The 27,817-nt window shown below is 52.8% G+C and overlaps 1 protein-coding gene and 1 non-coding gene across 2 annotated transcripts; one reads left to right on the forward strand and one right to left on the reverse strand.

Annotated features, from left to right (window-relative positions):
- The first annotated feature begins 2,740 nt into the window (after positions 1–2,740).
- LOC140611515 (U6 spliceosomal RNA) lies at positions 2,741–2,847 on the forward strand. The gene has a single exon (XR_012012666.1). It is a non-coding gene; the product is annotated as a U6 spliceosomal RNA (small nuclear RNA).
- A 2,848-nt stretch (positions 2,848–5,695) lies between these two features.
- Positions 5,696–27,197, reverse strand: COLGALT1 (collagen beta(1-O)galactosyltransferase 1). The gene is made up of 12 exons (XM_072786800.1): positions 26,920–27,197; positions 25,473–25,583; positions 24,198–24,315; positions 19,560–19,694; positions 18,194–18,398; positions 15,928–16,047; positions 10,700–10,776; positions 10,516–10,622; positions 10,185–10,317; positions 8,878–9,005; positions 7,587–7,793; positions 5,696–7,373 (listed from the first exon to the last, which is right to left on the reverse strand). Exons 1-12 carry the CDS (start codon positions 27,180–27,182, stop codon positions 7,106–7,108), a joined length of 1,872 nt encoding a protein of 623 aa, XP_072642901.1. The 5' UTR covers positions 27,183–27,197; the 3' UTR covers positions 5,696–7,105.
- Positions 27,198–27,817: the final 620 nt, after the last annotated feature.

Raw genomic sequence — 27,817 nt, forward strand, 5'->3', positions numbered from 1 at the left:
TATTTATTTATTCATGAGGGACAGAGAGAGAGGCAGAGACACAGGCAGAGGAAGAAGCAGGCTCCACACAAGGAGCCCAATGCAGGACTGGATCCCAGGATCCCAGGATTACAACCTGGGCCAAAGGCAGACTCTCAACCACTGAGCCACCCAGGTGCCCCCAAGAAGGAGATTCTGACCCAGACCACAGCATGGATGAACCTTCAGGACTCTATGCTGAGTGAAAGAAGCCCATCACCAAAGGACAAATACTATATGATCCCACTTGAAGGAGGTCCCTGGAGTAGCCACATCCACAGAGGTCCGTAGGGGCCAAAAGTAGAACCGTGGGCACCGGGGGCTGGAGGAGGGAGAGGGAGTTTGTGTTTAACGGGGACGGAGTTCCAATTTGGGAAGATGGAAAAGTTCTTGAAGTGGATGGTGGTGACGGCCGCACCACACTGAATATACTCAATGCCATGCGATTGTCCACATGCATACGGCTATGTTTACGTTATCTGAATTTCATCTCAATTTTATTTTATTTTATTTTTATTTATTTATTCATGAGAGACAGAGAGAGAGAGGCAGAGACACAGGCAGAGGGAGAAGCAGGCTCCACGCAGGGAGCCCGATGTGGGACTCGATCCCTGGTCCCCAGGATCACACCCTAGGCCAAAGGCGGCACTAAACCGCTGAGCCACCTGAGCTGCCCTCAATTTTATTTTTTAATTTCTTAAAAAGATTTATTTATTTATTTATGATAGAGAGAGAGAGAGGCAGAGACACAGGCAGAGGGAGAAGAAGGCTCCATGCCAGGAGCCCAACGCGGGACTCGATCCCGGGACTCCAGGATCACGCCCTGGGCCAAAGGCAGGCGCCAAACCGCTGAGCCACCCAGGGATCCCCTCATCTCAATTTTAAACATTAAAAAGAAAAGCAGGGGATCCCTGGGTGGCGCAGCGGTTTAGCGCCTGCCTTTGGCCCGGGGCGCGATCCTGGAGACCCGGGATCGAATCCCACGTCAGGCTTCCGGTGCATGGAGCCTGCTTCTCCCTCTGCCTGTGTCTCTGCCTCTCTCTCTCTCACTGTGTGCCTATCATAAATAAAAAAAAAAAGAAAGAAAAAAAGAAAAAGAAAAAGAAAAGCAGATGACGAGAGGGTCTCAGGCCTCCGGACCAGAGTTTGCCCACCTCTGACCTAACCCATTATTCAACTTGCCCTCCGGCTTCTCCTCACCTCTCCTAACTGGAGGCTAAACTCCAGCACCGTCCTCATGCTCACCCCACCCTCCACTATCCCTGAACCCCTGGTCTCAACCTTACCCTCCCTCCTGCTCTCGCCTTCTACCCAAATCCCTCCCCTGCTTACGCACACCCCCTGCTACCATGGCAGGATCGCCCAGGGAACATAAACAAGATAAACAGTTTCCTGGAGGGTATAACACAATTATGTGATTCATGATCTACGTAGGATTACATTTCATTACATAATTTATTATATCGCATGATAATTACTGTGTTCCTAATCCTGCAATTACATATAATAGGTTCCACGATTATGCATCCTACAATTACACAATCCCTCTTACCATCACCATAAAGTACAGTCATAAATGAGGAGGAAGTGGTGGGTTGACATCAGAACCCGCCCTGATCCAACCCCTTTCCAGGCAGAGGCTGCAAAGCTGCAGCCGCGCTCACAGACTTTCTTGCAGCTGGGCACGGGCTCAGGCCCACCCGTGGACATGCCTGGGGAGTCTGGGAGGCACAAGAGACCACAGCTGTCTAGATTTTTGCTTCCCCTTCTCTCAGGCCAGCAGCCAGGCATGGGAACACCTGCTGTTCTGGAATCTGCATTCCTTTGTCCAGTGAAAAGCTTGGTGGGCATTACAAAGCAGTTGTGGCGGACACAAAGGTGGCATTCTGTTTCTGAATCACAGCTACAGGGTGTATGCCCAAAGTCAGAGGTTTCAAAGACCTCCTGATTCCCTGCCTTGATTTTGGGGGAGCTCCGCGCCCCCCGCCCCCGTTCTGCAGACTCACTCCTGTAGGATCAGTCCTGGTCTGGCTCCTCTGCAGTAGGAGTGGCAAACTGACCCCTGGACTCACCCAGCCCACTGCCTGTTTTTGTAAATAAAGGTTTTATTGGCACAAGGCCATGCTCATTCATTCATTTATTCATTCAGCTCAATCTGTGGTTGCTTTAATGCTACAGCAGCAGAGTTCAATCATTGTGAATTTCCTGTGTTACACCCTTTGTGTTAAAAGACCTCAAGTGGTTTTTTGGGGTGCCTGGCTGGCTTGGTCAGGAGAACGTGGCACTCTTGATCTCAGTGATGAGTTCAAGCCCTGCACTGGGCACACAGTTTACTTAAATAATAAAAAATTTAAAAGAAAAAAGAAGACTCCAAGTGGCTTGTTTCCCACTCCTGACTGCTATGCCACGTTATGATATGTAATAAACTATGATTCATCCATAGATCCAGCCTCAATAACAGCCTGCTAAAAGGATGAGTATGTTAGACTGTATAACGCTTCCACCAAAGATGCCCACATTCCATTGCCCAGAAACTATGAATGTTACTTTTTTTTTTTTAAGTAGGCTCCATGTCCAGCACCCACTGTGGAGCATGGAGCCCAACACGGGGCTTGACATCACAACCCAGAGATCAAGACCTGAGCTGAGATCAAGAGTTGGATGCTTAACTGACTGAGCCACCCGGGTGCCTCTGTGAATGTTGCTTTAAATGGCAAAACGGGTGCTCGCTTTGGCAGCACATATACTAAAATTGGAACGATACAGGGAAGCTTAGCATGGTCCCTGTGCAAGGATGCACATAAATGGCAAAAGGAACACTGTAGATATAATTAAGGATCTTGAGCTGATGGGAACTTTATCCTGGATTATTCAAGTGGGCCCTAACTGTAATCCCAGGGATAAGAGGGATGGCAGAAGGTAGGATGGAGAAGTGAGAGATGTTATGACAGAAGCAAGGGGTGTGTGTGGGGGGGGGTTACAGGAAGTGGCTGTGAGTCAAGGAATGCTAGCAATCTCCAAAGCTAGAAAACACAAGGATGTGAAAAAAATTCTCCCCTAGATTCTCTAGAAGGAACCAATCATGCTGACATCTTGATTATGTCCAAGTGAAACTGATTTCAGACTTCTGAATATAATATATATATATATATATATATATATATATATATACACACACACACACATAGTCGTGGAAACATGGAACTATATATAACAAATGACGTGTGTGTGTGTGTGTGTGTGTGTGTGTGTGTATTCCAGAAGGAAGATATGACTCTTCTGGAGATTTTATTCAGAATAACATTGGGACTCCCAGGCACCACCCCTAAACTTCTAACCCCTTCAGTCTGGGGCAGAGCCTGAGAATCTGTTTTAATCAGAGGAATTTCATAGCACAGGAAGCTTTACTTCATGCCACTGAGAAGATGCTTCTAGAGACCCATGTCCTCAAAAGGCCCAATGAGATTGGTGCAAGATTCTCAACCACAGCCCTGTGGACTTTTGGGACCAAATCAGTCTTTGTCACAGTGCACTAAAGGACATGCAGTGACATCCCTGGCCTCTGCCCACCAGATGCCAATAGCACCACCCCCAGTCACAACAACCAGAAATGTCTCCAGACATCACCAAATGTTCCCGAGGAACAAAAATACCCCAGCTGAGATCCACTGGGTTAAAATAAGATTTAGAAACATCACACGTAACTGGAACACATGAGAAATGACTGCGATGTTCTATGAGAGGTTAATAAGCTTGCGTCACCCACCTCCGTAAACACGGTGAGCAGTTGGAACTGAACAAGAAGAGTAAATACAGTAGCCGCATGAAATGAGACAGGCGCACACACGTTAATCCAGCAATTGCACCTGCGCTGACTCACCCAACTGCAAAAAGAGCTCAGTAGGAAGGATGTGTCACGTAACACGGCTGGCAGTCACGCTGTGCCACTCTTGGGTCAGCAGGGCCCCGTGAATGGTGGTCCATCACCATCACCAAACATTGAACTTGACAACCCCAAAAGAACTGGTACACATCTGCACTGATTAGAACATCTACCATCTGTTGTTAAATTTAAAAAGAAAATTGCTGAGGTGCCTGGGTGGCTCTGTTGGTTAAGCGTCTGCCTTCGGCTCAGGTCATGATCTCAGGGTCCTGGGATGGACCCGGCATCGGGCTCCCTGCTCTGTTTCTCCCTCTCCCTCTGCAGTTCCCCCTGCTTGTGCTTTTGTGGGACCCAGGAAATCTAACAAAAATCCCCTACCCCTGGACAAGCAGAGCAGGACTAACTCCATTCTGTGCTACACCCGCCATCTCATGTAAACCCCCCCAAACGACCTGCCTATTGTTTAAGGCACTCCCTCACCCTAGTTTAGCTATTAAGCACACCCTTATCAGAAACTAGCACACATAGGAATGCGGGACCTCTGACCTTTAACGGCCAAGGAACGAAAACCCCTCTTTTGCCTGCCAAACCTGCGCACCAATTCTAACCAGAATAATAGGCTAGTTCAAATGGTCACTATAGGGTGAATCGTAATTCAATTGGCCACCTGCGTGTGGACCGACATGGCTGTGCAACTTTCTACGTATGTTACAATCTCATTGGCCACGGACCCCTATAACACTGCTGTGCTTCTTAGTCTCGGGGTCCAAGTCCCTGCTCTGCTGCATGGAGCACGAGCTTGTAAATAAACCCTCATGTACTTGCATCGGGTCGGCTCCATGGTTTCTCGGATTCGCAATCTTGGGCACACCACTTTCTCTCTCTCTCTGTCAAATAAATAAAATCTTTTAAAAATAGTAAAATAAAGAAAATTGCTGAAAAACCGGGTGCCATGTGATTCCACGTTTATGGAATAAAAATGTGTTGCATTGGTAGGGGGTGGGGGTGGGAGGTTGCAACAGTTTATGGAACATGATCCTCTTTTAGAAAACGTGTATGTATTTGCACCATGCACATGGGCGAAACTGAAAGGTTTTTCACCAAAATGTTAATTGTTGTCTCTGAGGATAGAGGATTTAATTCTGCTTTAGCGGCATATTCTAATTCTCCCACAAGGATCACACACCATCTGTGCTCTCTTGTAAAAGGCTTGGGTTTGTACCCAAGCCTTCCAAGGCCTTAGAAATCTTGAGAACCTTTAAGTATTGGACGAAGAACCAGGTGTGGATGAACACTTCATCCCCATCACCTGAGGTGGGACCATTCCGCGGCGCATGCTCAGTGCTGTCCCCTGAGGCCCCCAGCGGCCCAGCGTCAATTGCTCATTCGCACCTCCGGCAGGGGCTCCTTCCCTGGCTCATGTCCCCACACTCATGGGCGGGCTTCCTGGGGTCATCTCTTGGGACAATTCAAATCCTCATTTTAGAGTCAGTTTTCTGGAGATTCCAAAACGTGACAGCTTCTCATTCTGTCATCTGAGACCACCCTGCAGCTGACCCCCGCAGGAGACAGTGCGGTTGGCCAGCTGTCCCTGGGCTATTTCAGGGAAGATTTATGGGGTGGGCCGGGTGGGACACGAGTGACTCTCACTACACACCCTCACCCCCACTCCCTCCAGGGTGGGCTCTCCTCCAGCACCTCATTTCCTCCCACATCTTGGTGGGCAGTGGGGGGTGGGAAGTGTGAGTGTGTAACCGTGGTAAGCAGAGCAGTGGAGCAAGAAGAGAATACAGGTTTATGTGAAAATCAACCAGGAACCTTTAATAAAAAAATAAGCAGGTTATCCAGGACCTGACCCAGTGAGCAGTTATCCCTAAGTGAGCAAAGCACCACTGACTGGCTCTGACATTCATTCCAGGCGGGAGGCAGAGCAAGTCCTCCAGCCCCTGCAGGGGAACGTCCTGCCCAGGCCATGGGCTGTGCCCTGGTGCAGCTGAGCCCATGCAAGCCCCTCCCCAAGAGTCCCACCAAAGGCTTGGCGGTAGGAACCCCACGGAGCAAGCAGAGCTCACACCTGAGACGCAGGCCAGGGAGGTCAAGCACACAGGGAGACAGGTCAACACGGGAGCAGGGGTGAGCACAGGAGACCCAGCCCCTGTCTTCATCCCTGGCCCCCACCAGGGGGGCAGGGTCCAGGGGAGCTTGCCTGTGGCCACGTGGTCACTGGGCCCAGCTGCCCCTGGTGGGGGAAGAGCCACCCTCCCTCCTGGGTGGTGGGGGGATTTTGTCTGCACACAGCTTGGGTGACCAGGGGGCGGGGGAGTGGGGGCAGGCAGGGATCAAACTCAGCCAACCATTCTCATCCCACTGGGAGTCCATGAGGTCTGGTACACAGTAGGCGCTCAATTAACGCCTGCTGCATGGAGAAGTAAAAGACTCATCTTGGTGGCCAGCACTTAACACGTGTCCCAGCACACACGTAGGTGATCCAATGCTGGCCGAGCAACTGCCATACTGCTTGGTATCACTAATGCCCGGCACACAGTAGGTGCTCTTTAGGTGTTTGGGGAAGAAACCAATTGAAGAGTGGAAAGCACCTTGCTTATCTTCACCCCCAGCACCAAGCTCAGTTCCTAGCATATAGCAGGCACTCAACAAATGCTCTAAGTCAGTGAGAACTTATCTTTGTGTCACAAGTACCAGGCACATAGTGGGTGCTTCATAGGTGTTCGAAGGAATGAACGGGAAGTGTCTTGTTTATCTCAATATTCCCAGAGCCTAGAATGGTTGGTGCCCGACATACAGTAGGCATTCAATAAATACCAATGAATTAAAACAACGACTGTTTCACTAGTGCTGATTCTTGCAGGGTGGGAATCAACAAAAGCTTGATGGCTGAATCAATCCCTGACGGAAGGAGTAATTATGCATCACTCAGTGCCAAACATAGGAGCCTGGTACAGGGTAAGGACTTCAAGTGTTCGGAAGCCACTGACGGTGTCTGGGTCCCGCTGATCCCCCTGGTGCCAAGCCCTGTTCCCGGCATACAGTAGGCACTCCATGAAAGCTGCCTGCGTGCACGTGATTGCGGAGCAAGAGCTGGCTGGACACCGCCTTGTGCGGACAGCCCGGGGCAGCCTGCCGGGGGTCTGCAGGATGGGGCGCAGGGGGCGTGGCAGGCCCCGGGGACACGGCCACTGGCCCTCAGAGCTCGTCGCGGGCAGCACTGTCCAGCGGGGACTGCAGCACATCAGAGTTCTTGGCCTCGCGGCTCAGCGCCTGCTGCTCCCGCATCTTTTGGGATTTGGCACGGTCCCAGTCGGTCTTGACGTGCTCATTGTTCCACACGACGGAGGTCTCCGTGTCGCTCACATACCCGTCGTCCCCAGTGTAGTGCGTGGGGTAGATGAGCAGGGGCTCCACCGAGAAGGCGCGCAGGTTGCGTGGCGAGAAGTGGGCCTTGTACTCGGACCTGGGGGGAGGGAGGAGGGGCGGCGTGGGTGGGGAGGAAGGGGCAGATGGAGGGAGAAGTGGGCAGGGCAGGGGCGGGTGGAGGGGATGCATGGAGGAGGGAGGAGACAGGTAGACACGTCCGTCCCCGGGGCCTGCCAGCCCCATGCCCACCCACCCAGGACAGACACACAGCGAGACCCCGGCCCGGGTGCCCACTGGAAGCCCCTCTCACACTGGGTGCTTGTCAAACATGACCGGCAGGAACTCGTCAACAGGCAGCATTTTGGAGAGAGGCTGGGCGGCCAGCAGCTTGCGGGCGCCCTGCAGGGAGATCACGTAGGCCAGCGTCCAGTAGGAGTAATCCGCCTCCACCAGGTTCCTCACACGGGGCACAGCCTTCTCTGGGTGCTCCACCTGCATCCGCTTCCGGCCCACGTAGCTGTGGGGGCAGAGTTTGGGCCCTGTCACCCTCGTCCCACCCGCTGGAGAATGCTGACTGAGCAAGTCGGAGATCAGAGATCAAGTGAGCCTCCATCAGGCCCTGGGGTGGGAGCGGGCTTGGCGGGTTTGGGGAGCAATGAGGAGGCTGGTATGGCTGCTGGACCAGGGAGGACCACAGGGGTCTGGGATGTGCAGGGAGGAGACCGAGTTTTTTCCAAGGGCACTAGGGAGCCATGGAAGAATTTGGAGCTGGGAAGGACAGGACGTCCTGGACACTCTCTGAGGCCAGGAACGCGCTAGGAAGGAAGCTGCTCTGAATTCAGAAGACTGTGGGGCAGCTGGGCAAGGTGCAGGAATGGTGAGTAGGTAGGGATGAAGGGATATGGCTACTGTTCCTATTACTAGCATGGTCCAGAGTCTTCAGCCTAGAACCTACATCAGGGCTCTGCACATAGGAGGAGAGAGAGAGAGATGGTGGGAGGACAAACCAACTCACCTACAGGAGATCCCAAAAGGCTGTTCCAGAAATACGCTAGCCACATCCTACTTAGTGCTGGTCTAAGACCCAGGCTCCCTGGCAATGCCCCACACTCAGCCATGCCCCGGATCCTGGGCACACTCCCAAGCCCTGACCACACCTACCCCAGGCCACACCCCAAGATCTCCAGCCATGCACACAGGCTTCCAGGTCAAATCTCTGCCACACCCCATCTCCTACAGGTCTTAGCAAGTCTCCAAGCCCTGACAAAGCCCCGTCCCCACAGGCCAGGTCCCTAGATTTCCCGGTCATCCTCACAGGCCTGTGGCCCTACCCCCCAGGCCTTAAGCCAAGCCCTAACTGCTCTCAGATCCAGGGACCACAGGGCCCCTCACACAGGCCACACCCGAGTCCCCTTCTGCCACAACCCCAAGAGCTGGCTGGCCTATTAATTTGCAAAGGTCCTCATGCCTACAGGCTCTGGGCCACACTTCTGAGCTCCAGGCTCCAGCTTCACCCTGCTCCAAACTTCACCCCTGAGCCCCGGCCCCACCCCAGCGCCACCCAGGTGCAGATCACACTACCAGCCCTGCCCCACACTCACATGAGGTCCCAGTCCAGACCCTCCCGCTCCACGTCCCGCATGAGGTTCAGCAGGCGTCTCTTGAAAAAGATCTCAAAGCGCAGGTCATCCTCGAAGACCAGTGACTTCTGCAGCCCGCGGTCCACGACCTGAGGGGGGTGCCCTGCCCACATCACATGGAGGCCAAGGCCAGACCTGACCCTGACATCAGCTCTGCTTAGGCCTGGGGCAGCAGGAGAGAAGCAGACACAAGCCCTCCTCGCCACCTACTGGATCGACCTCTTGGCCATTGGCTCCCCTCACACATGGCAACAGGTGCCCTGGCCTTGGCCTTGCCTGAGCTGCTCCTTCCCACCCCAGGGCCTATGCCTGTGCTGACACAAAGCACCCCTTGTCATGGCAGCAGGCAAGCCCCCAGCCTTCAGGCCTCGGCTCAGATGTCACCCTCCCCAACCACCAACCACTGGCCAAAGCTGTCAGCTGAGGACAATTCATGGCCCTGCTGTGGGTGCATCACACTTGGTTTATTGTGGTTTGCCATCAGTCTCCCCATTTCCCTGGGCTGTGAGCCCCCTGCAGGGGTATGCATCTGTCTTAGGGGCTGTCAAGTTTCCAGCACCAGCACTAGGCCAAATGCACAGTAGGTGCTTGGGTGCTCCCTGAATGCACTTGACAGTCCTCAAGACTGAGGAGGGTGACTGTCATCTGCAACAACAGGGACCCTCCTTACAGAGCTTACCCCTCTACGAGGTAGGGCTGGACTTGACACCAAGTCCTGGCCCCCTGAACATGGTAACCTCTGCCCCACACCCTCTATGACAAATCTCACTCAGGGAAAGAGCACCCGTCACCTCAAATGCCTAAATGCCCTATCTGGCCTCATGCTCCGTGGTTCCAGGTTTGAATCTCAGTCCCCACCTATCACAGCCCTCCCTTCTGAGGGTGGCTGGCAAGCCCCTGGCATGGGGTTAGCATTGCTTACTGTCCCCATGGCCGTTACTCCTAATGGTTGAGCACAGAGTCCAGGTTCCAAAGACATGTGACAGCAGTTGGGTGGGAAGAGGCCTTGCTTGGGAGTCCTGGGCCTGAGACCCCCCTTTTTCAGGAGCCAGGCTCAACCCATCCTCCTTCCCTAGTCTGCTTCCCCATCCGCATAATGAAAGGACAGCAGCTGCCCCAGCCAGGGTGCAGGTGACATGCAGGTGAAGCGTTCTCTAAAGACAGGCCCTGCGTCCTGCTGAAGTCTCAGGGTCCTGCAGGGGGTGCCCATGAGTCCCTCCCTGAGCGGCCAGTGGGGGGACCGCCCTGCCCTCCCCTGCCAGACCTACCTCCTTCCAGATGTTATAGTGGCTGAGGAAGCAGCCCAGCTCGCCCTTGGTGAGAGGCCGCCCGTGGTAGGGGTCACGGTAGCCGGGGAGCATCTGGATGCCCAGAGCCTCCACCTGGCTGGTGTTCATGGCTCTGGAGGTGGGGGAGGCGGGTCAGAGGAAGACCCACTGGGCCTGCTGTGCCACCATTAGCGCGCCCCTCTCTCTTCCACCATTAGCACCTCTCCTGGACCCACGAGGCCGGGGCTGCCAGTGCATGGTCTACACCCCTGGACGGACCTGCTCCCCGCTGGCCCCCCATGCCCCGACCCGGGGAGAGGGGGAAACGTACTTGCCATCTACGGCCTCTACCAGCCGGCACTCGATCTCCTGCTCCTGCAGCGCCCGCAGCATGCGCTCCCGCCGATCCTGCCGCCGCTTCAGGTTGATCATGAAGACCTGCAGCCAGAAGCTCTGGTAGGACCCTCCGGGCGGCCCCCGCCCCACCCCCACCCACGAGGGAAGGCCCAGCTCACCTCGTCGAAGCCCATCTTGTCAGGTGTCTTGGTGGGCACCGAGATGAACTTGGAGGGCTCCGCTGGTGGGTGCTTCACTGTGGGGCAGACAGTGCCAAGGGGTCAGTGGGGACACTGGGGGGGTGGGGAGGAACAACGTCCCCTCCCCAACCTCTCCAGGAACCATTACCCTAAGCTCCTTGGTCTGGCATCGGAGACTGTGCCTGACACCGTTCCGCTCACAATGTTGGTGCTGGCCTCTTTACCCCCCACCTACTCACCCTGGCTGTTGACACTGCCCCAAATGCACCCCTTCCTACCTCAGGACCTTTGCACATGCTTGGCCTTGGCCCAAAACACCTTCCTTTCTCCTCTCCTTTCCCTGACCTCCCAACTAAGATAGTAATCATCGAAACTATTAGTCTATTTATAGACTTGAGTTGGACCAGGATACCTTATCCTAGCTCCCACAGCACCTGGCCTTTGATCATCAAATCCCAATCCTTCAGCCCTACCTCCCTGGCTTCCTGTCTCCCATGAACCCCGTAGGACAGACACCAGGTCTGCCCACTCATACTGAGTCCCCAGTGCCCAATGCTTGGTACACATCAGACACTCAATAATTATTCATAGAATGAACAAAGGAATGGTGCCAAGCTGTGTGACCTTGACCTGTCGGGGCCTTGGCTTTCCTCGTCTATAAAATGGGACTCCTATTTTATTTTATTTTGTTTTGTTTTTCTATTTCATTTCATTACAGATTTATTTTATTTAATTTTTTTAAGATTTTATTTTATTTATTCATAGATACAGAGAGAGAGAGAGAGGCAGAGACACAGGCAGAGGGAGAAGCAGGCGCCACACAGAGAGCCTGACGTGGGACTCGATCCCAGGTCTCCAGGATCATGCCCTGGGCTGCAGGAGGCTCTAAACAGCTGCGCCACCGGGGCTGCCCTACAGATTTATTTTAGAGAAAGAGTCCACAAGCAGGAGGAGGGGCAGAGGGAGAGAGAATCTCAAGCAGACTCTGCACTGAGCCTGACATGGGGCTCAATCTCAGGACCCTGAGATCAAGACCTGAACCAAAACCGAGAGTCAGATGTTCAACCGACTGAGGCACCCAGGCACCCCAGGGCTCCTAATTTTAAAAACCTCCTCCTCACAGAGGCTTCAGGAAAAGATGTTGTAAAATGACACACATTATGGGTTGAACTGTGTCCTCCCCAGCATGTTAGCATCTCAACCCTCAGTACCTCAAGATGTGGCCTTATTTGGAAATAAGGTCTTTATAGAGATAATCAGATTAAAATACTGACTGGGATTCTCATAAAAATGAGAAATTTGGATACAGCCATGCACACAGAGGGATGACCACAGAGACACACAAGGGAAAGGTGACCACGTGACTGGAGTGGCATGTCTACCAGCCAAGGAATGGCAAGAATCTCAGAGTGGTCATGACCACTGCCCTTCCAGCTGCTGTGAACAATGCTCAGACCAGACCATGTCCCCAGAGCCCCATCTTGGCACATCCCTGGTGGTCTCCCTCAGAATGACCAGATCCTTGGATGGATATGAGGCCGGGGTGGCTTCTGCACGCCCACCGCCTGACCCACAGGGGCCCAGCCTGACAGTGAGTATGGCATCTACCCCATCAAGAATAAAGGCCCTATATGAGCCTGAGGGACAGACAAAGCCCCCCTCTGTCTGGGACAGGCCTAGGTGAGGCCCAAAGCCAACCTGGGCTCCCTAGGGACACTGCATCCCGGGCTTTCCTCCTGCCCAGGGCTCTTCACAGCTCTGGCTACTCCCCATCCTCTTTGGGGAGCCTGGAGACCAAGGGCCAGATGTTGGGATCTGAGGACCCGGGTCCAAACTCCAGGTGTCGTTTCCCTTTTCCCGAGGGTCTGCCCCTCCACTGGGGAGTGTGGAGGCAACAAGGCCTGCCTGTGGGACGGAGGGTCTCCTCACTCTTTGGCATCAGTTCTGTAAAAACGGAGCACACCAGACATCCAGAAGGAACAAAGCAATTTAGTCTTTCCAGAAAGTCACATCACAGTGGTTATAAAAACCTAACACCTCCAGGCCCATCATGGGGTGAATAACCAAACTTGCCCAAAGAAAAATCTGGCTTTGTCCCCCAGCTTCTGAGAGGTGGAAGCCCTCTGAACATCCTGCCTAATAAGACGATCTTTGTTTGCCTGGGGCCTGGGGTGGTCTATGCCAACAGTGTGATTTAGGGCAGGAGGCTTGGGTCACGTGGAATCAGCTCGCCCTCTGCAGGGGCTAGAGACGGAGGTCACCCATGTGGTAATCAGCCAGCTCCATGTGGGTGAGCCCCAGTAAAAACCATGGACACCAAGGCTCAGGGAGCATCTCCGGATGGCAGTACACCCTGCATATTGTCACACAGCAGTGCTACAAGTGAAAGCTGTCCACACGACTCCACAGAGAGGGAACAACCGGAAGTTCCATGCTTGGAACTCTGCTGGGTGCCACCCCAGATACCTCTTCCCTTTGCCAATTATCATCGGTGTCCTTTTGCTTGTAGTAAACAGTAACTGGGAGTGTAATGGCTTCCAGGGAGTCCTGTGTCCTTCTAGTGAATTATCAAACCCCTAGTCTGGTCTTGGGGGCCCCATGACCTTGCAGCTGTTGTAAGAAGTGAGAGCAATCCTGTGGATATTTCCTTACTTGGTACCCACGGATGCATGTCTGGAACTCCCTCACACGCATGCTTGGGAAACTCATAGCAACCCTGGGGACAGTGGGAAACACCCTGTATCCCTCATGAGAAGACTTGTAAGTGACGTGTGATGCAGCCAAGACTGGATAAATCTGTGGTTAAACATCTACGTGTAACACTATGTGGCAAGGCGAGGAACAAGCCACAGCTGCACATGGCAGCCACGCTGGCACTGGTGGGACACTGAGCAGAAGACATGGCACTTGAGAGAGGCATGTTGGGCGATTCCACTCATAGAAGAACAAGACAGCTACAACCCATCGGCCGATGAAACTGGGGTGGCGGGAGGGCCAGGGCCTGGCCTGGTAACAGGATATAAAAAAATCATCATACCACATGCACACCACCCATTCCCACGGTGTGTGCTAACACTCAACAAACAGGATTTACACCAAGCAAGGTATATGGGGCCGATAGGGAAAGATGCCCCACTGTGCATGAGCAGAGGGAAGGAAGCAGGCTGTAGGATTCTCCATTCACAGAGAACCTTACTGAGACTTCCTGCAGGCCTGAAATTTCATCGTAAGACAGACTTTTGAATTCATGAAAAAAAATCACAGGCACAGACCAGGTCCAGGTATCCACATAATGGATGGAGAGAAAATGTCTCCACTCAAACCAGAAGGAAAGATTTACACAAATATCTGAATCTTCCAGACCCTCCTTCTGTTTGTTCTATATACTTTGCTTGGGCCCTAGAGACACAGGAAAATATTCACCCCTCTGGTGACTTCAGTTTCTGACAATAGTGTGAATGGTTTCCTGACCAGAAATGCATTAGAAACTTTAAACTAGGAAAACTAGGGATGCCTGGGTGGCTCAGTCAGTTGAGTGTCTGATTCTTGATTTTGGTTCAGGTCATGTTCTCATGAGAGCTCCACGCTGGGCTCTGCTGGGTGTGGAGCCTGCTTAGGATTCTCTCTCTCCCTCTCCCTCTGCATTACCTCTGTTCATATGCATGCTTTCTCTCTCTTGAAATATAAAAAATAGTAAAAATTAAAATAATAAATAATATAATAAACTAGGAAAACTATCGCAGCCTCAGAGACATTTCTCAGGGGCCAGTTCCCACTGGAGTTGGTAACAAGTAGAGACCTGCCTCTGTGACTGCAGCCTGGTGAGGCTGCTGGACCAGGTCTGGGCATCTGTGTGTGACAAACACTAGAATATTGCAGGGGTCCATACTCTGGTGACCCTGCAGCCTCCAGGTATTACCTCAAAATACCCAAAAATCTCTCAAAACAAAGAGGGCAGGTGCTATTCCATCTTCAGCCACCAGGGGGTGCCATAAGCAGAACTTTCCAGGGCTAGGTTTAAGAGTGGAAAAGGAGCTCCAGCGCAGGGCAGGGCTCCTCCCAGTCTGTGCAGTGGGAGGAATGGCCATGCTGCCTCAGGGGCGTTCTGGGGGATATGTGTGGCCGGCACAGGGTGCGGCCCTCATGGAAGTAGGTATCATATCACTGGGTGGTTGCTCTGGAGCTCCCCAGCTGGGGCAGGAGTCCCCTCCTCAACCTTGATGGCAGCTCAGCCCTGTGTGCTTGTCTGATCTCAGGCGCCCACTAGAGGGACAGCTAGTTTAACAGTTTATGGATTTATTTGTCTATATATTAAAAAGATATGAGCTTGCAACTACAGTAAAAATATCTAGTTCCCTTTTTTAAATAAATGTATTCAAGCGGGGGAGCCTGGGTGGCTCAGTAGGTTGAGCATCTGCCTTCGGCTTAGGTCATGGTCTCAGGGTCCTAGGATTGAGTCCTGCACTGGGCTCCCTGCTCGGCATGAGGAATCTGCTTCTCCCTCTCCCTCTGCTCTCCCACTCCTTGCTCACTCTCTCTCTCAAATAAATAAATAAAATCTTTTTTTTTTAAAATGTGTTCAAGAGGGAAAAAAAAGTGTGCTTGAGATAAATATTAAATAATGGTGGGTCTGGGGTTTGGTAGAGGCATGGATGAGGAAAAGCCCAAAATAGAGAGGTGTCCCAGACATGCCATGCACATAAAGGTCCATCGGTGGAAACCTGCTAACCCTCTGCTCCTGCACCCTCTATGGCTCCCAACTGCCCTTGGGAAAAAGGCCTGTCTCTCAGCTTGGGTGTCCAAGGCCCCTGTGCTGGCCCTGCCTGCCAGCTCTGCCCCCTTTACCTCCTTTATTTTCTGCCCCTTTATTTCCCTGTTCTCTGAACTATTCTCTGAGCTCACGTCCCCTCCAGCCTTTGCATGTGCTGCTCCCCGCAGCTGTGATCCTCTTCCTGGCTAACTCCTCCCCCCTACTGCATCTTAATGTCACCTCTTCCCAGAAGGCCATCCTGACAGCTCTCAGGATGCTGTGCACAGCTGCTTGCAAGCTAGTAAGAGCCGGAACAACCATCCACCTTCTTCATGCCAGACTCCCAGTAAAGGAACTGGCATGCAGCAGACATCCAATCAGTGCTCAGGGGATGGATGAGAGGTAATAGAAACAGGGAGGTGACTTGGCCCTCCCAGATTGGTGCAGGTGGACTTACCCATGACCTCCAGCTGCACATGCATGAAGCTCTCAGCCTCATCCTGGAGGGTGCTGTGCGCCCGCAGTGGCACCGGCAGGAAGCCATACACCTCCTTGTTGCAGACGTACATCTGGACCTCTGGGGCCAAGGAAACAACAATCCAAAGTGAAAACATTCTGAGGCAGCAGTGGCCCCCGTGACCAGCTGCACCGCCCAGCAGGGGGTTGGAACCTAAGCAGGTCCCCCTGTTCCCAGCAGGCAGCAGAGACTCCTCAGCTCTCCGCTGGGACCGGGACCCAGAAGAGGGGTTCACACTGCCAGGCAAGCCCCAGGGGGAAAGCTCCAGAGCTGTTCACGAGTGTCTTGCACGGCTACTGTCTCCATCCCCATGAGGTTCTGTGACACAGCAAACCGCAAAACAGCGGGTGGGCCGCACAGATGCACAGTTAGGCCCAAACAGGAGAGGCAGCTGAACAAGACAGTAGTGTTGGTACCTCCATCTGCATTTGCTCTTTTCAGAGTGGTTTACATTTTTCTTTTTTTTTTTTTTTAAGTATAAAACCCAATGAAAATGATTTTCACTTGAACTGGTTAACTTTTTCTGCAGAGGACCAGATGGTCAATATTTATACTTGTGGGCCAGACGGTTCTGTCTCAATGACTCAGATTCTGCTGGAACACAGAAGCAGCCAGAAATGAGGCTTAAGTGAATGGGCGTGGCTGTGTGCCGATGAAACTTTATTTATAGGCACTGAAATTTGAATTTTATACAATCTTCATATCATAAAATATTATTCTTCATTTCTTTTCCCCATTCAGATGACCAAATATAGACTTCTTGAGTATATTTGGTCTTTGTCCACAGTTCCAGGCTCACAGTTTCTAAAACCCTTGGAATTTCCCAGATGTTGAGAGCTTAAAGGTATCTCTTAGGTTAACACGTGACTTTTGGAAAGCACTTACAGGGGACCTCCCCCCTACCAGCCACACACACACACCGGTTGCCAGGAAGATCAACCATGAATAGAGGGGCAGGGTGAGGAGCTAGAGGATGAATCACCAAAAACCAATGATTCAATCCATCATGTCTACATAATGAACCCTCCGTAAAAACCCAAAAGGATGGAGTTTAGAGAGCTTCCAGGTTGCAGAACAGGTGAAGATGTGGGGAGAGCAGCACACCTGGAGCGGGTGGGAAAGCTCTGTGCCCCTTCCCACATACCTCGCCCTCAGCATCTCTTCACCTGGCTGCTCCGAAGCTATATACTTTTATAACAGACCAGTCATCTAGTAAGTAAGTGCGTTTCCTGAATTCTGTGAGCTGCTCTAGCAAGTTAATGGAACCCAAGAGAGTGTTCTTGGGAGCCTCTGATTTGTAGCCAGTTGGCCAGAAGCACGGTGAGAACACGGGTTTGTGGCCGGCATCTGAAGTTAGGGTGAGGGGCAGTCTGGTAGGATTGAGAACCTCAACCTGTGGGATATGATACGATCTCTGCAAAGACAGGGTCAGAATTGAGTTGAATGGTAGGACACCCTGCTTGTCCTACAGACAATTGCTTGTTGGTGTGGTGGTACAGGGAAGTCCTCCCCCTCACCTAAACACATGATAGAATTAGGTCCAGGAACCCAAAAGACATTTTTAGCTTGTGGCTAAAGGAAAACAGATGGTTGACTGGATTTGGTCCATGGGGCATAGTTTGCTGAACCATGGTTTAAAAAAAAAAATGAGGGGATCCCTGGGTGGCGCAGCGGTTTGGCGCCTGCCTTTGGCCCAGGGCGCGATCCTGGAGACCCGGGATCGAATCCCACATCGGGCTCCCGGTGCATGGAGCCTGCTTCTCCCTCTGCCTGTGTCTCTGCCTCTCTCTCTCTCTCTGTGACTCTCATAAATAAATAAAAAAAAAAAAAAAAAAAAAAAAGAATTAAAAAAAAAATGATAGGTCGGTTTTCGCTGGCTGTGTTCTCTTTCTCTTTAAAATATTTTTTCCCTAATTAAACAATTAGGGAATAATTATGCTCAACTAGAAAACACAGGAGAATATTGAGATGGAAATAATCTTCAATAAAGAGGTCTTAAAGATATGGGGAGTGAAGTGACCCAGTGAAGCCAGGGCTGGAGAGAAAGCGAGCCCTTGGGAACATCACCTGAGCACCTGGATAGAGCCACACCTGAAGCCATCCTGCACCCTGCAGTTCTTGTTCTGTGACCCTTCTGTGGGCTCCGACACTGGTCCCAGAGAATGAGACAGATGCCCCTGTGCTGGCAAAGTCCCTGTGGGCTCACCTGCTTGCTTGCAGGAGAAGGCAAAAACGATGATGTCATCAAAGGACCAGGTGTAGTCAGGGTGAGGAGGGTAGAATGCCAAGTTCCTGGATGCTGCCTTCCGCAGGTCAATCAGGAAGGTCGAGTGCACCATGGGGACTGCAAAGCAGCCCCGGCGGTCCCGCTTCCGAATGGGGATGTAGGCAGGTGTGCGCTTGTAGTAGCCCTGTGGGGAGGAGGGCAAAGTTCTATATGGGGGTCCCCAGAGATTAAGGCTGGAGGCCTGGGACAAGGGGAGGCATGGAATACTTGGAGATCAAGACTCGGATGCCAGCCTCTGGCTGTGCCGAGCATTCCCTGAGTGCGGAGCTCTGGGTGCCGTCAGGCATCTCCCTCCCCAGAGCCTTAGGTGGTGGGGCGGTGGGGCAGTGGTGGATGAGGGAGGGGAAGCAGTTGCGCACCTGCAGATCTAGCTCAACACCTCAGATCAGAAAGGCAGCACTTGAAGGAGGAAATCAGAAAGTTGAGAAAGGGACTGGATATGTGTGATCCCTTGATTTATACGAGATTAAACATCAGAGGTATGACTTCAAGGAACTTGGGAGGAATCTTTTAGAAAATAAGTTGTAACCATCTGAAGTTGGGCTCTCTCTTCATCATATCTTTACAAACTGGAATTATTAGAGAATAACATTTAGAATTCTATGACATATTTTTAAAAATAGAAACCACTGAGCTGTTCACTTTAAAATGGTGAGTTTTATGTTATGTGAATTGCACATCAATTAGAAAGACAGGATGAGACAGGGCGGGGTCCTAGTTCTGGCATGGCCCCCACTCCAGACCTACCCTTTCACTCTCCCTGGTGCTGCCAGCAACCCCAGCCTGAACCCTGGGGTGGGACTTGTGGCCCAGGCTTGGCCAATCAGAACCTGACTTATTTTCTTGGCTTCAAGAATTGGCTCAGCTTTAAGAGGAGACTGGACAAGGCCCAAAGTAGACTTTGGCCAAATCGTGCTGGGATCATGCCCCAGGAGTCTGAAAATGAAGCCACCCAATGGATGGAGGAAGATACAACTGTTATTTTAACACCTGGATCAAGCTGTGCCTGAAGTTCTACCTGGCACCATGCTTCCTAGCTGTGTGAGCTTAGGCATGTCGATTCCTTTCTCCCTGTGTTCCTGTTTCTGCCTCAGTGACTGGGAAGGGGGTGCAGAGAAGAAGGCCCAGTCACGGACTCTCCATCAAGGAACTATTCAAGGATTACCATGATGGTCTTGTAAAGTGCTCACCATGAGGTGGTATGATAAGTTAGATTCCAGCCATACTCCCCACTTGCTGGCCCCTACCATCCCCAGGTCCCACCCTACCCCAGCAGTCCCCTGACCTGGGAAGTCATCCCACACCAGAAGTTGGAGTATGCAGCCCTCGAATCCAGCATGGGGGCCACCACCGTCTTGTTCTCAGCGATGAGGAGGCTTAGTGTGTTAGGGTTGAGGATCAGGTTGTCTGCATCCACGAACTGCAAAACACCCAATACAGCATCAGCATAGGCCATAAGACTGACCTGAACAGCTGGGGTGGAGGCCAGAGCTCTGGAGGGGAGGGGAGGGAGGTCTGGGGGTCTGGAGTAGCAGCTGTGGCCCTGGAAGCCACCCGGTTCCTCAACCATCCAGTTCTGCCCCTAGTGACAAACCAAGTGACGCTCCTAAAAGGAAACACACTCCATAGCAAGAGAAAGGACGGATCACACAGCACAAAGAGACACAAATGCAGACCAGACGTGGCACTGGCGGGATGTGGAGCATGACAGCGAGTATATCATGTGGCTCCACTTATGGAAACTTTTAAAACAGTCAGTGCGGGGCACCTAGGTGGCTCAGTGGCTGAGCGTCTGGCTTTGGCTCAGGTCGTGATCCCAGGATCCTGGAATCGAGCACCATATTGGGTCGCCTGCGAGGAGCCTGCTTCTCCCTCTGCCTGTGTCTCTGCCTCTCTCTCTGTCTCTCTCATGAATAAAATCTTTTAATAATAAAACAGGCAGCGCTGGTTGATGAGGACAGTTGGAGCAGAGGCCAACTCCGTGGGGAGCGGCTGGGAGGAATTCATGTTAGTTTGTCTGACATCAATTACATGCTGATAAAGAGTGTGTAAAAATCAGATCTTTATGTAAGCCTTTTGTTTTCCTTTAATGCCTTAAATGTAGAGATAATAAGATTGTGACTTGCTTGTTGCAGCATGGAATGGAATCCACCAACCCAGGAATAGGGTCGCCATTGGGGTGGTGGAGGGGAACCTGCTGGTCCCCCCCACCCCTCAAAACTATGTGTCACCAACATTCTCCATAGAGGCCTCACCAGGATGCTCACTGTGGTGCTGTTTATCACACAGACTGGGGAACAACCCAGGAGTCCAGCAGTGGCAAACTGGCTAGAGAAATTCCGGCTACATCCCACTGCAGAGTGAGCCCAGACAGCTAGGAATCATGTCACAGAAAATGATCGGGTAAGGGTGTTCCTGTGCACTGGGGTGTGAAGATATGCAGGTCACGATGCATTACAGAACTCTTAGGAGGATCTCCCAGGATGTTTTTTTTTAAAGATTTTATTTATTTATTCACAAGAGACACACAGAGAGAGAGAGAGAGGCAGAGACACAGGCAGAGGGAGAAGCAGGCTCCCTGCAGGGAGCCTGACATGGGACTTGATCCCAGTTCTCCAGGATCACGCCCTGAGCTGAAGGCGGCGCTAAACAGCTGGGCCACTGGGGCTGCCCTCCCAGGATATATTTATTTATTTTTAAATGCATCTGATCCACAGATATGCTTTGTCACCCACACAGGCTTTTTAAAACCTTTAAATCACCTGCCACAAACAACAGCAAAAACTAGAATTCCAGCCTTCTCCGGCAGCTCCAGAATGGAATTCCCACATGGCAACCCCCGCTACAGACTGAGGGTGGCTTGCCCCTTGGGTTAAGCCGCAGGGGTTGTTCCCGGCCCAGCCCCTGGATGGGTGGATTTTTGAATTTGCGACCTTTAAATTTATACACAATAAAAACAGCCAGAACGGTCTGGTAGTTCCTCAAAGAGTTAGACATAGAGCTACATATGACTCAGCGATTCCACTCCTAGGTACGCACCAAGATAGCTGGAAACAGGGATGCAGACCTTTGCACACCCATGTCCACACTGGCATTGGCCACAATAGCCAAATGGTGGAAGTAAAACCAAGTGTGCATCAATGGAAGAATGGATAGACAAAACGTGGTCCATCCAAACAATGGAACATCACCCAGCCATAAAAAGGAACGAAGCCCTGACACACGCCACAACATGGATGAACCTCGAGGATATCATGCTGAGAGAAGCCAGACACAAAGGCCACATAGCGTATGATTCATTTATATGAGATGTCCAGAAGAGGCGCCATCTGTGTAGACACAGGAAGAAGCCTGGTGGTTGCCAGGGGCAGGGGGAGGAGGAGAGGGAGTAGATTGTTCATGGGGATGAGGTATCCTTTTGGGGTGATGGAAACGTTCTGGAACTAGATGGAGGTTGTGGTTGCACAACATAATGAATGTACTAAATGCCACTGAGTGGTTCACTTTGAAACAGTTAATTTTATGTTATGTGAATTGCACCTCAATTAGAAAACACAGAAAACCAGCCAGAAAGTGAGTCTCTCTGGGAGGTAAGATTATAAGGTTTGCTTGTTTTTTTCTTCCCTAAGCTTCTTACTTTTTCTTGTATATTTTCTTACAAGTAACACCCACAGTGTTAGTAAAAAGAGGTTTTGTTTTTTTTTTTTTTTAAAGAGGTCTTTTTAATAACAATTTTAAAACACTGGACAAATGACTTCACATCTCAATATGGATTTCCTGAGTCCCCAGTTACAAAAAGATACCGGTATGTCAAAAGCTGCTTTGAGTTTTGAACCAACACATGGAATTCCACCCAAGTTTGCTGAGGGAAAAGAGTGAAAACCAGCCAGCCTCAAACCAAGAAAGCAACATCCAGGGTAGCAGACAAGGAGGCCTTGTGCTAGATGGTTCCAGAAGGTCCCACCTCTACGCCTCCCTGGTTCTGAGACTCCACCAACAAGCATGCTGTCACCTCCCTCTGTAAGCCTCCACTTTCCCATCTGTAAAATGGTCTGATTAAGGCATCAGCCTACCGGGCTCAGAGGAAGAGCTTGCTCCATTCTTTCTCCTCTCTGCAGGGCTCAGGCCAGGGTCATGGGGTCTCCTGGCACCCTCACATTCAGTCCCTGAGCAGGGCCTATCCCTTCAGCCTAAGAAGGTATCTTCATTCTATTTGTCTTTCTCCACAGCCCTGCTCCATACTGGCCTCTACCCTGGCCTCCTGTTGTCCCCACTCCTGCCCCAACAGGTCTTGCTCCCCATGGCAGCCACAGGGCTTCTGAAAATCCTAAATCAGAACACAGTCCTCTCCTGCTCATATACCCTCCATGGCTCCCCATTACTCTCAAAACCAAATCTCTCCCTTGGTTTGCATAGTTTGGCCGCCACCTACCACTTCAGGACTACCTCCATAATCCCTCCAGCCACACTGGCTTCCTCACCGGTGCCTGACTGCCCCAAGCTTGCACCCTACTCTATTTCCTCTGACTCAGACACTGGCCCTCAGCTTCCCCCGAGGATGGCTTCCTTGTTCCTTCAGGACACTGCTAGGGTCCCCTCCTAAGACAGCCCCCAACCTTGCTCATTCGTCACTACACTCTGATTGTGCTATCTGCTGTAGATTGAATGGTGGCCCCAAAAAAGATATGTTGAAGTCTAGATCCCTGGTACCCTGTGATGGTGATCTTAATTGGAAATAGGATCTTTGCAAATGTAACTAGGACATAGGTTAAGATGAGGTCAGACTGGAGTAAGACGAGCCCTAAAGACCTAAAGAGGAGAAGAAATAGAGACAAGTCCATGTGACCACTGAGGCAGACAAGGCCACAGGCCAAGGAACACATAGGGCCCTAGAAGCTAAAAAAAGTGAGGAAGGATCCTCCCTCAAGCCTGTGGAGGGAGCAGGGCCCAGCTGACATCTTGACTTCAGACCTCTGTCCTCCAGAACTGGGAGACAATAAACTTCCATTGTTTGCAACCCCCCTACCCTCACCTCCAAGTGTGTGGTCCTTTGTCACAACAGCCCCAGGACACAGATCCACCACCAGCTGCCCTTCCACAATCACAGCACTGGCTGCCTCTGGGTAGTTCCTCACCCAGTTTCCTTTTCTGGTCATGGCCACCCTTCCTGGGACACTAGGAAGGCAGGGCTCAGGCTGCACTGACCCTTCCTGCATCCTCAGGCTCTGGCATGTGGGGGGCAAGGGAGGGGCTCGTGGAAGTCTGCTGACCAAATAAGAAGGTACAGACCACTGTTCGGGGCTCAGTGCCTAGATGGAAACCAACCACAGGCTCTGACAGGCTGGTATCATTGAATTCAACCTCCCTGGGGAGCCAGACCCAGCGGGAGGAGATGACGTCCAGCTCCAGGGGACGGGCTGAAGGAGCTCACACAGGCCCATGGGCAGGTACCTTAACATGACTACACTCACGTGACTACACTCCAGCCTGAGCCATCCCTTCCTCCAGGGGCAATGGCCAGTCCAGGAGAAGGAAGTGAAAGTCAGGCCTCAGCAGCCCAGCATTTCAGCACACCCCCAACCCCCACTGATCCCATCCTCTGGCTTCTCAGGAGTCACCCAGAGGATGTCATCATGGGGGTGGGACACAGAGGTGACAATAAAGTGACAACCCAAGTGTCCAACCATACGGGATGGCTGGGGACACAACCTGATGATTAAGAACCTCCGCAGCCCTGGATTGAACTCCAGCTCCTCTGCTAACCAGCCATGTTGCCTCTGACAACTCACTCCACTTTTCAGAGCCTATTCTCCTCTGTAAACGGGTTTAGGGATGGTCTCCACATCCCATTGATCCTCCTTCCCTCCGTGGCCACCCAGTCCTCCCCCACGAACTCCTCAGGGTAGCTGGCCTAGAAACTCACCAGGATGTAATCAGCCCACATGTCCCGGGCAGATTTCAAGGCTGCCTGGCGTAACTTCATGACGTGCTCATAGCGCGAGTCGGACCAGTGCTTGGGGCCCTCTTCATCCGGGTAGGACCTGGGGAGAGGCAGCTGTGATGTGGAAAGGATGGGACACTATGGCAACCCAAAGGGTTGCGGTCAGAGAGGGCTTCCTGGAGATATGTAGGTTTGATCTTAAGGGGGGGGGGGTAGAAGCAAGAGGAGAAAACTGGAGGAGGGAGTTTGTGTCCTCAGTAGAGGGCATAGCACGTACAAAGGCCCAGAGCAGAGAAAGCCCAAGGCAGGGGGCAGCCCGGGTGGCTCAGGGGTTTAGCGCTGCCTTCAGCCCAGGGCCTTATTCTGGAGACCCGGGATAGAGTCTCATGTCAGGCTCCCTACATGGAGCCTGCTTCTCCCTTTGCCTGTGTCTTTGTCTCTCTCTGTGTCTCTCATGAATAAATAAATAAAATCTTAAAAAAAAAAAAAAAGCCCAGGGCACCTGCAGAATGGGAAGAAAACTCTAGAGATGGGGCTAGGAGCCTCTTTGCTTTGCAGGGTCATTCCTGAGAATAAGGGGAGCTGCTGGGACAGAACACACAGAAGAAAGAAGAAAACTTGGGGCCTGTCCTCCCAAACTCAGAATCTGGTCCAGACAGCAGATAGGTAAAGAAATAAACCCTGAGAGGCATCTGGGTGGCTCAGCCAGTTAAGTGTCTGCCTTCAGCTCAGGTAATATCTGACGGTTCTAGAATCAACGCCCCTATCAGGCTCCCTGCTCAACGGGGAGCTTGCTCCTCTCTCGCCCTTGTGCTCTGTCTCTCAAATAAATCAATAAAACCTTTTTTAAAAAAGTCATTTACTAGAAAGAAAGACAGACAGGCAGGCAGCTAGGAGCCAGGGGCCTGCATTGCCCAGAGGCTCCCGGGAAGCGAAGCAACAGAGCACTGGGGCACAGAATGAGACTGGGAACAAAGCAGAAGGCGGCCACCAGGAGGACAAGAGAGTGAGGGAACTCTAGGTGGAGGGAACTGCTGGGGCAAAGGTCCAACTGGAGGATTATGGTCCATTAAAGTTGAGGGCGGGTCTGAGAAGCCAAGGCCAGCCCTTAAGGCTGCAGAGTTGGGCTGGAGAGTCAGAGGCTGAGGGGCTGAGGTTCTGTCTCAAGACAATGGGGAGTCACAGGAAGTGTGTGAATAGGGGCGCAGCCCAGTCTTACTGGGAAGGCGGGCGGTCAGGGCAGATCCAGGAGCTCACCTGGGCTCCTCTGCCGGCCGCCACTCCACAGAATGGTACAAACTCTTTACAGCCACCAGCCATTCCCGCAGCACAGCCGATGTATTGTCCGAGTTGTGGTCTGTCGCCACCCTGCAAGCCGAGCAGGACAGTCAGTGTGAGGCTGGGGAGACTGAGGCAGGATGGGGCAGCAGCGAAGCAACATGCGCTCCACACTCTAAACTGGCCTTCCACCAGCTGATGGCCCTGGAAGATGCCTCCCCCCCTCCAAGCCTGTTTCCTCATCTGTGTTTCAGATGAAGACAGGACCCACAAGCTAATTTTGGAAAAATTAACACACTAGACACTGTTAGTACCACTGAGCATCTAGGATCTTATAACCATGTTAGGTACTAAATATTGTGGTTTAATTTAAAAATGCATATATTGGGAATCCCTGGGTGGCTCGGCGGTTTAGCGCCTGCCTTTGGCCCTGGGCGTGATCCTGGAGTCCTGGGATCGAGTCTCGTGTGGGGCTCCCTGTATGGAGCCTGCCTCTCTTTCTCTCTCTCATGAATAAATAAATAAAATCTTTAAAATAAATAAATAAATAAATAAATAAATAAATAAATAAATAAATATCCATATATCGTATACCCCCACCCCACCTTCCTCAAGTCTGTTCTGTGAGCAACACCACCTTAATAGGGGCCTGTGGTTACTCGTTAATTCAACGAACATTTCTGAAGCACCCACTGTGTGCCTGCATCATCCAGGCTGGCGAACCTGGGATGGAGGGCGAGGGAAACTACCGAGTCCACAGGCAGATGAGAGCTATCCCCTCAAATGAGCTGTTACTAAGTCAACAACAACAGTATCATTGATGACTGGTAATGACAACATCTAGCAGCCGCAGCTCTGGGCACCGAGCACCAAGCCAGAGACGCCAGGCACAAGGGCTTCACGTGCATTACATTAAACGGTTAAGCTTCAGAGACCAATGCAACCGGAGTTCTACTAATGCTGCCATTTTCCAGATGAGGAAACTGAGGCAGGAGGCGGGACGTCACCAGCCAGGTGTCACGGCTCTGCCGCGTTGCCCTACCCTTGGCCACCTGGCCCCCTCACCCACCCACGCACCCACCCGCGCAGGTCAGAGCGCAGGGAATCCGGCTCAGGCTGGGTTCAGGATCCACTGCAGCAGAAGCTGGGAAGCCCCCCCGTTAGTGGAAGCGCAATGCGGGCCGCGGGGCTCCGGGCTCCCCTGCTTGGGAGCTGTGGGTGCCCCAAGGCGCTGTGAGGGTCAGTCCCAGGCGGCGGGGCAGAGCCGGGGAGGGAGGCACCGCAAGCAGAGGGCCCGCGCGTCCCGCCCGCCCGCAGACGGAAGCGAGCCGGGGACACGCGTGGGGCCGCCCAGCCCGCCCCGCCCGGGGCCGGGGCAGCAGGCGGCGCGCGGCGTGGAGCCGCCCGGGCCGGACGCCGCGCTCACCACAGCGCCGTGCGCTCCCGCGGGTGCCGCAGCCGCTCGAGCGCGCCCAGCGTGGCGGGCAGCGCGTGGGCCGCGTTGCGCGCCACCAGCGCGATGAGGACTCGCGGCGCCTGCAGCGGCGACTCGGGGCTCCAGCGCTCCTCGGGGAAGTAGGCGGCGGCGCCCGGCGGGCCCCCCGGGGGCGGCAGCGCCAGCAGAAGCAGCAGCAGCAGCACCGGGCGTGGCCGCCAGCGCCGCCGGCACGCGCGTGGGGCCGCCGCCATCGCGCCACGCGTCGCCTTTAAGCCGCTTTTCTGACGGCGGACGCGGACCGCGCCTTGAGCGAGACACGGGGCCCCGCCCTGCCGCGCGCCTTAAAGGGGAGGAGAGCGTCTGGCGCGAATCCTCCGTTTGGGCCCCGCTCTCCAGGCCCCGCCCCCGGAGGGCCTTAAAGGCTCCCAGCGCGGCTCACCCTCCGCCCGCCGCGTCGGCAGGCAGGCCCGCCCCGAGGCCCCGCCCCCGCCCCCGCCTTAAAGGCACAGAGCGCTCCTAGTGTTCCCGGCGGACGTGACTCACGGCCGTAGAGGTGTCGGAGCTTAGAAATGCCCTTCTTCCCGACACCTCCCGCCGCCTGGACCTTCGCCTCCTACACCGCGCGGCTCCCATCTGTATAAGGCCCAGTCTGTGCCCCCAGGCGGACCTGGTTTCACAGGGATGTCCACAAGGGCTGTTGGGTATTAAGCGCGTGTGGGTCCCTGGCGTCCTGGGTTCAAATTCAGCCCCCACCGTGGGCTCGCAGTGTGAGCCTCAGTTTCTCCGTCTGTAAAACAGCGTCTTACCGACCCCGCAGGGCTGATGTTAGATGGAGCCGGATGATACTCGCAAGTGCTGAGCACGCGCTCCGGAGGCAGCGTGGGGG

This window comes from Canis lupus, chromosome 19 (assembly GCF_048164855.1).
Source record: "Canis lupus baileyi chromosome 19, mCanLup2.hap1, whole genome shotgun sequence".
Lineage (NCBI taxonomy): Eukaryota > Metazoa > Chordata > Mammalia > Carnivora > Canidae > Canis > Canis lupus.

What these genes read in the sequence shown, in the direction of transcription:
- COLGALT1 (XM_072786800.1), bottom strand. Translation starts at nt 27,182, where the DNA reads ATGGCGGCGGCCCCACGCGCGTGCCGGCGGCGCTGGCGGCCACGCCCG. An exon ending in CGGGAGCGCACGGCGCTGTG is followed by an intron (nt 25,584 to 26,919) that starts GTGAGCGCGGCG and finishes CTCGGCTTGCAG; the next exon opens with GGTGGCGACAGACCACAACT. An exon ending in GGTCTGGACTGGGACCTCAT is followed by an intron (nt 7,794 to 8,877) that starts GTGAGTGTGGGG and finishes CTGCCCCCACAG; the next exon opens with CTACGTGGGCCGGAAGCGGA.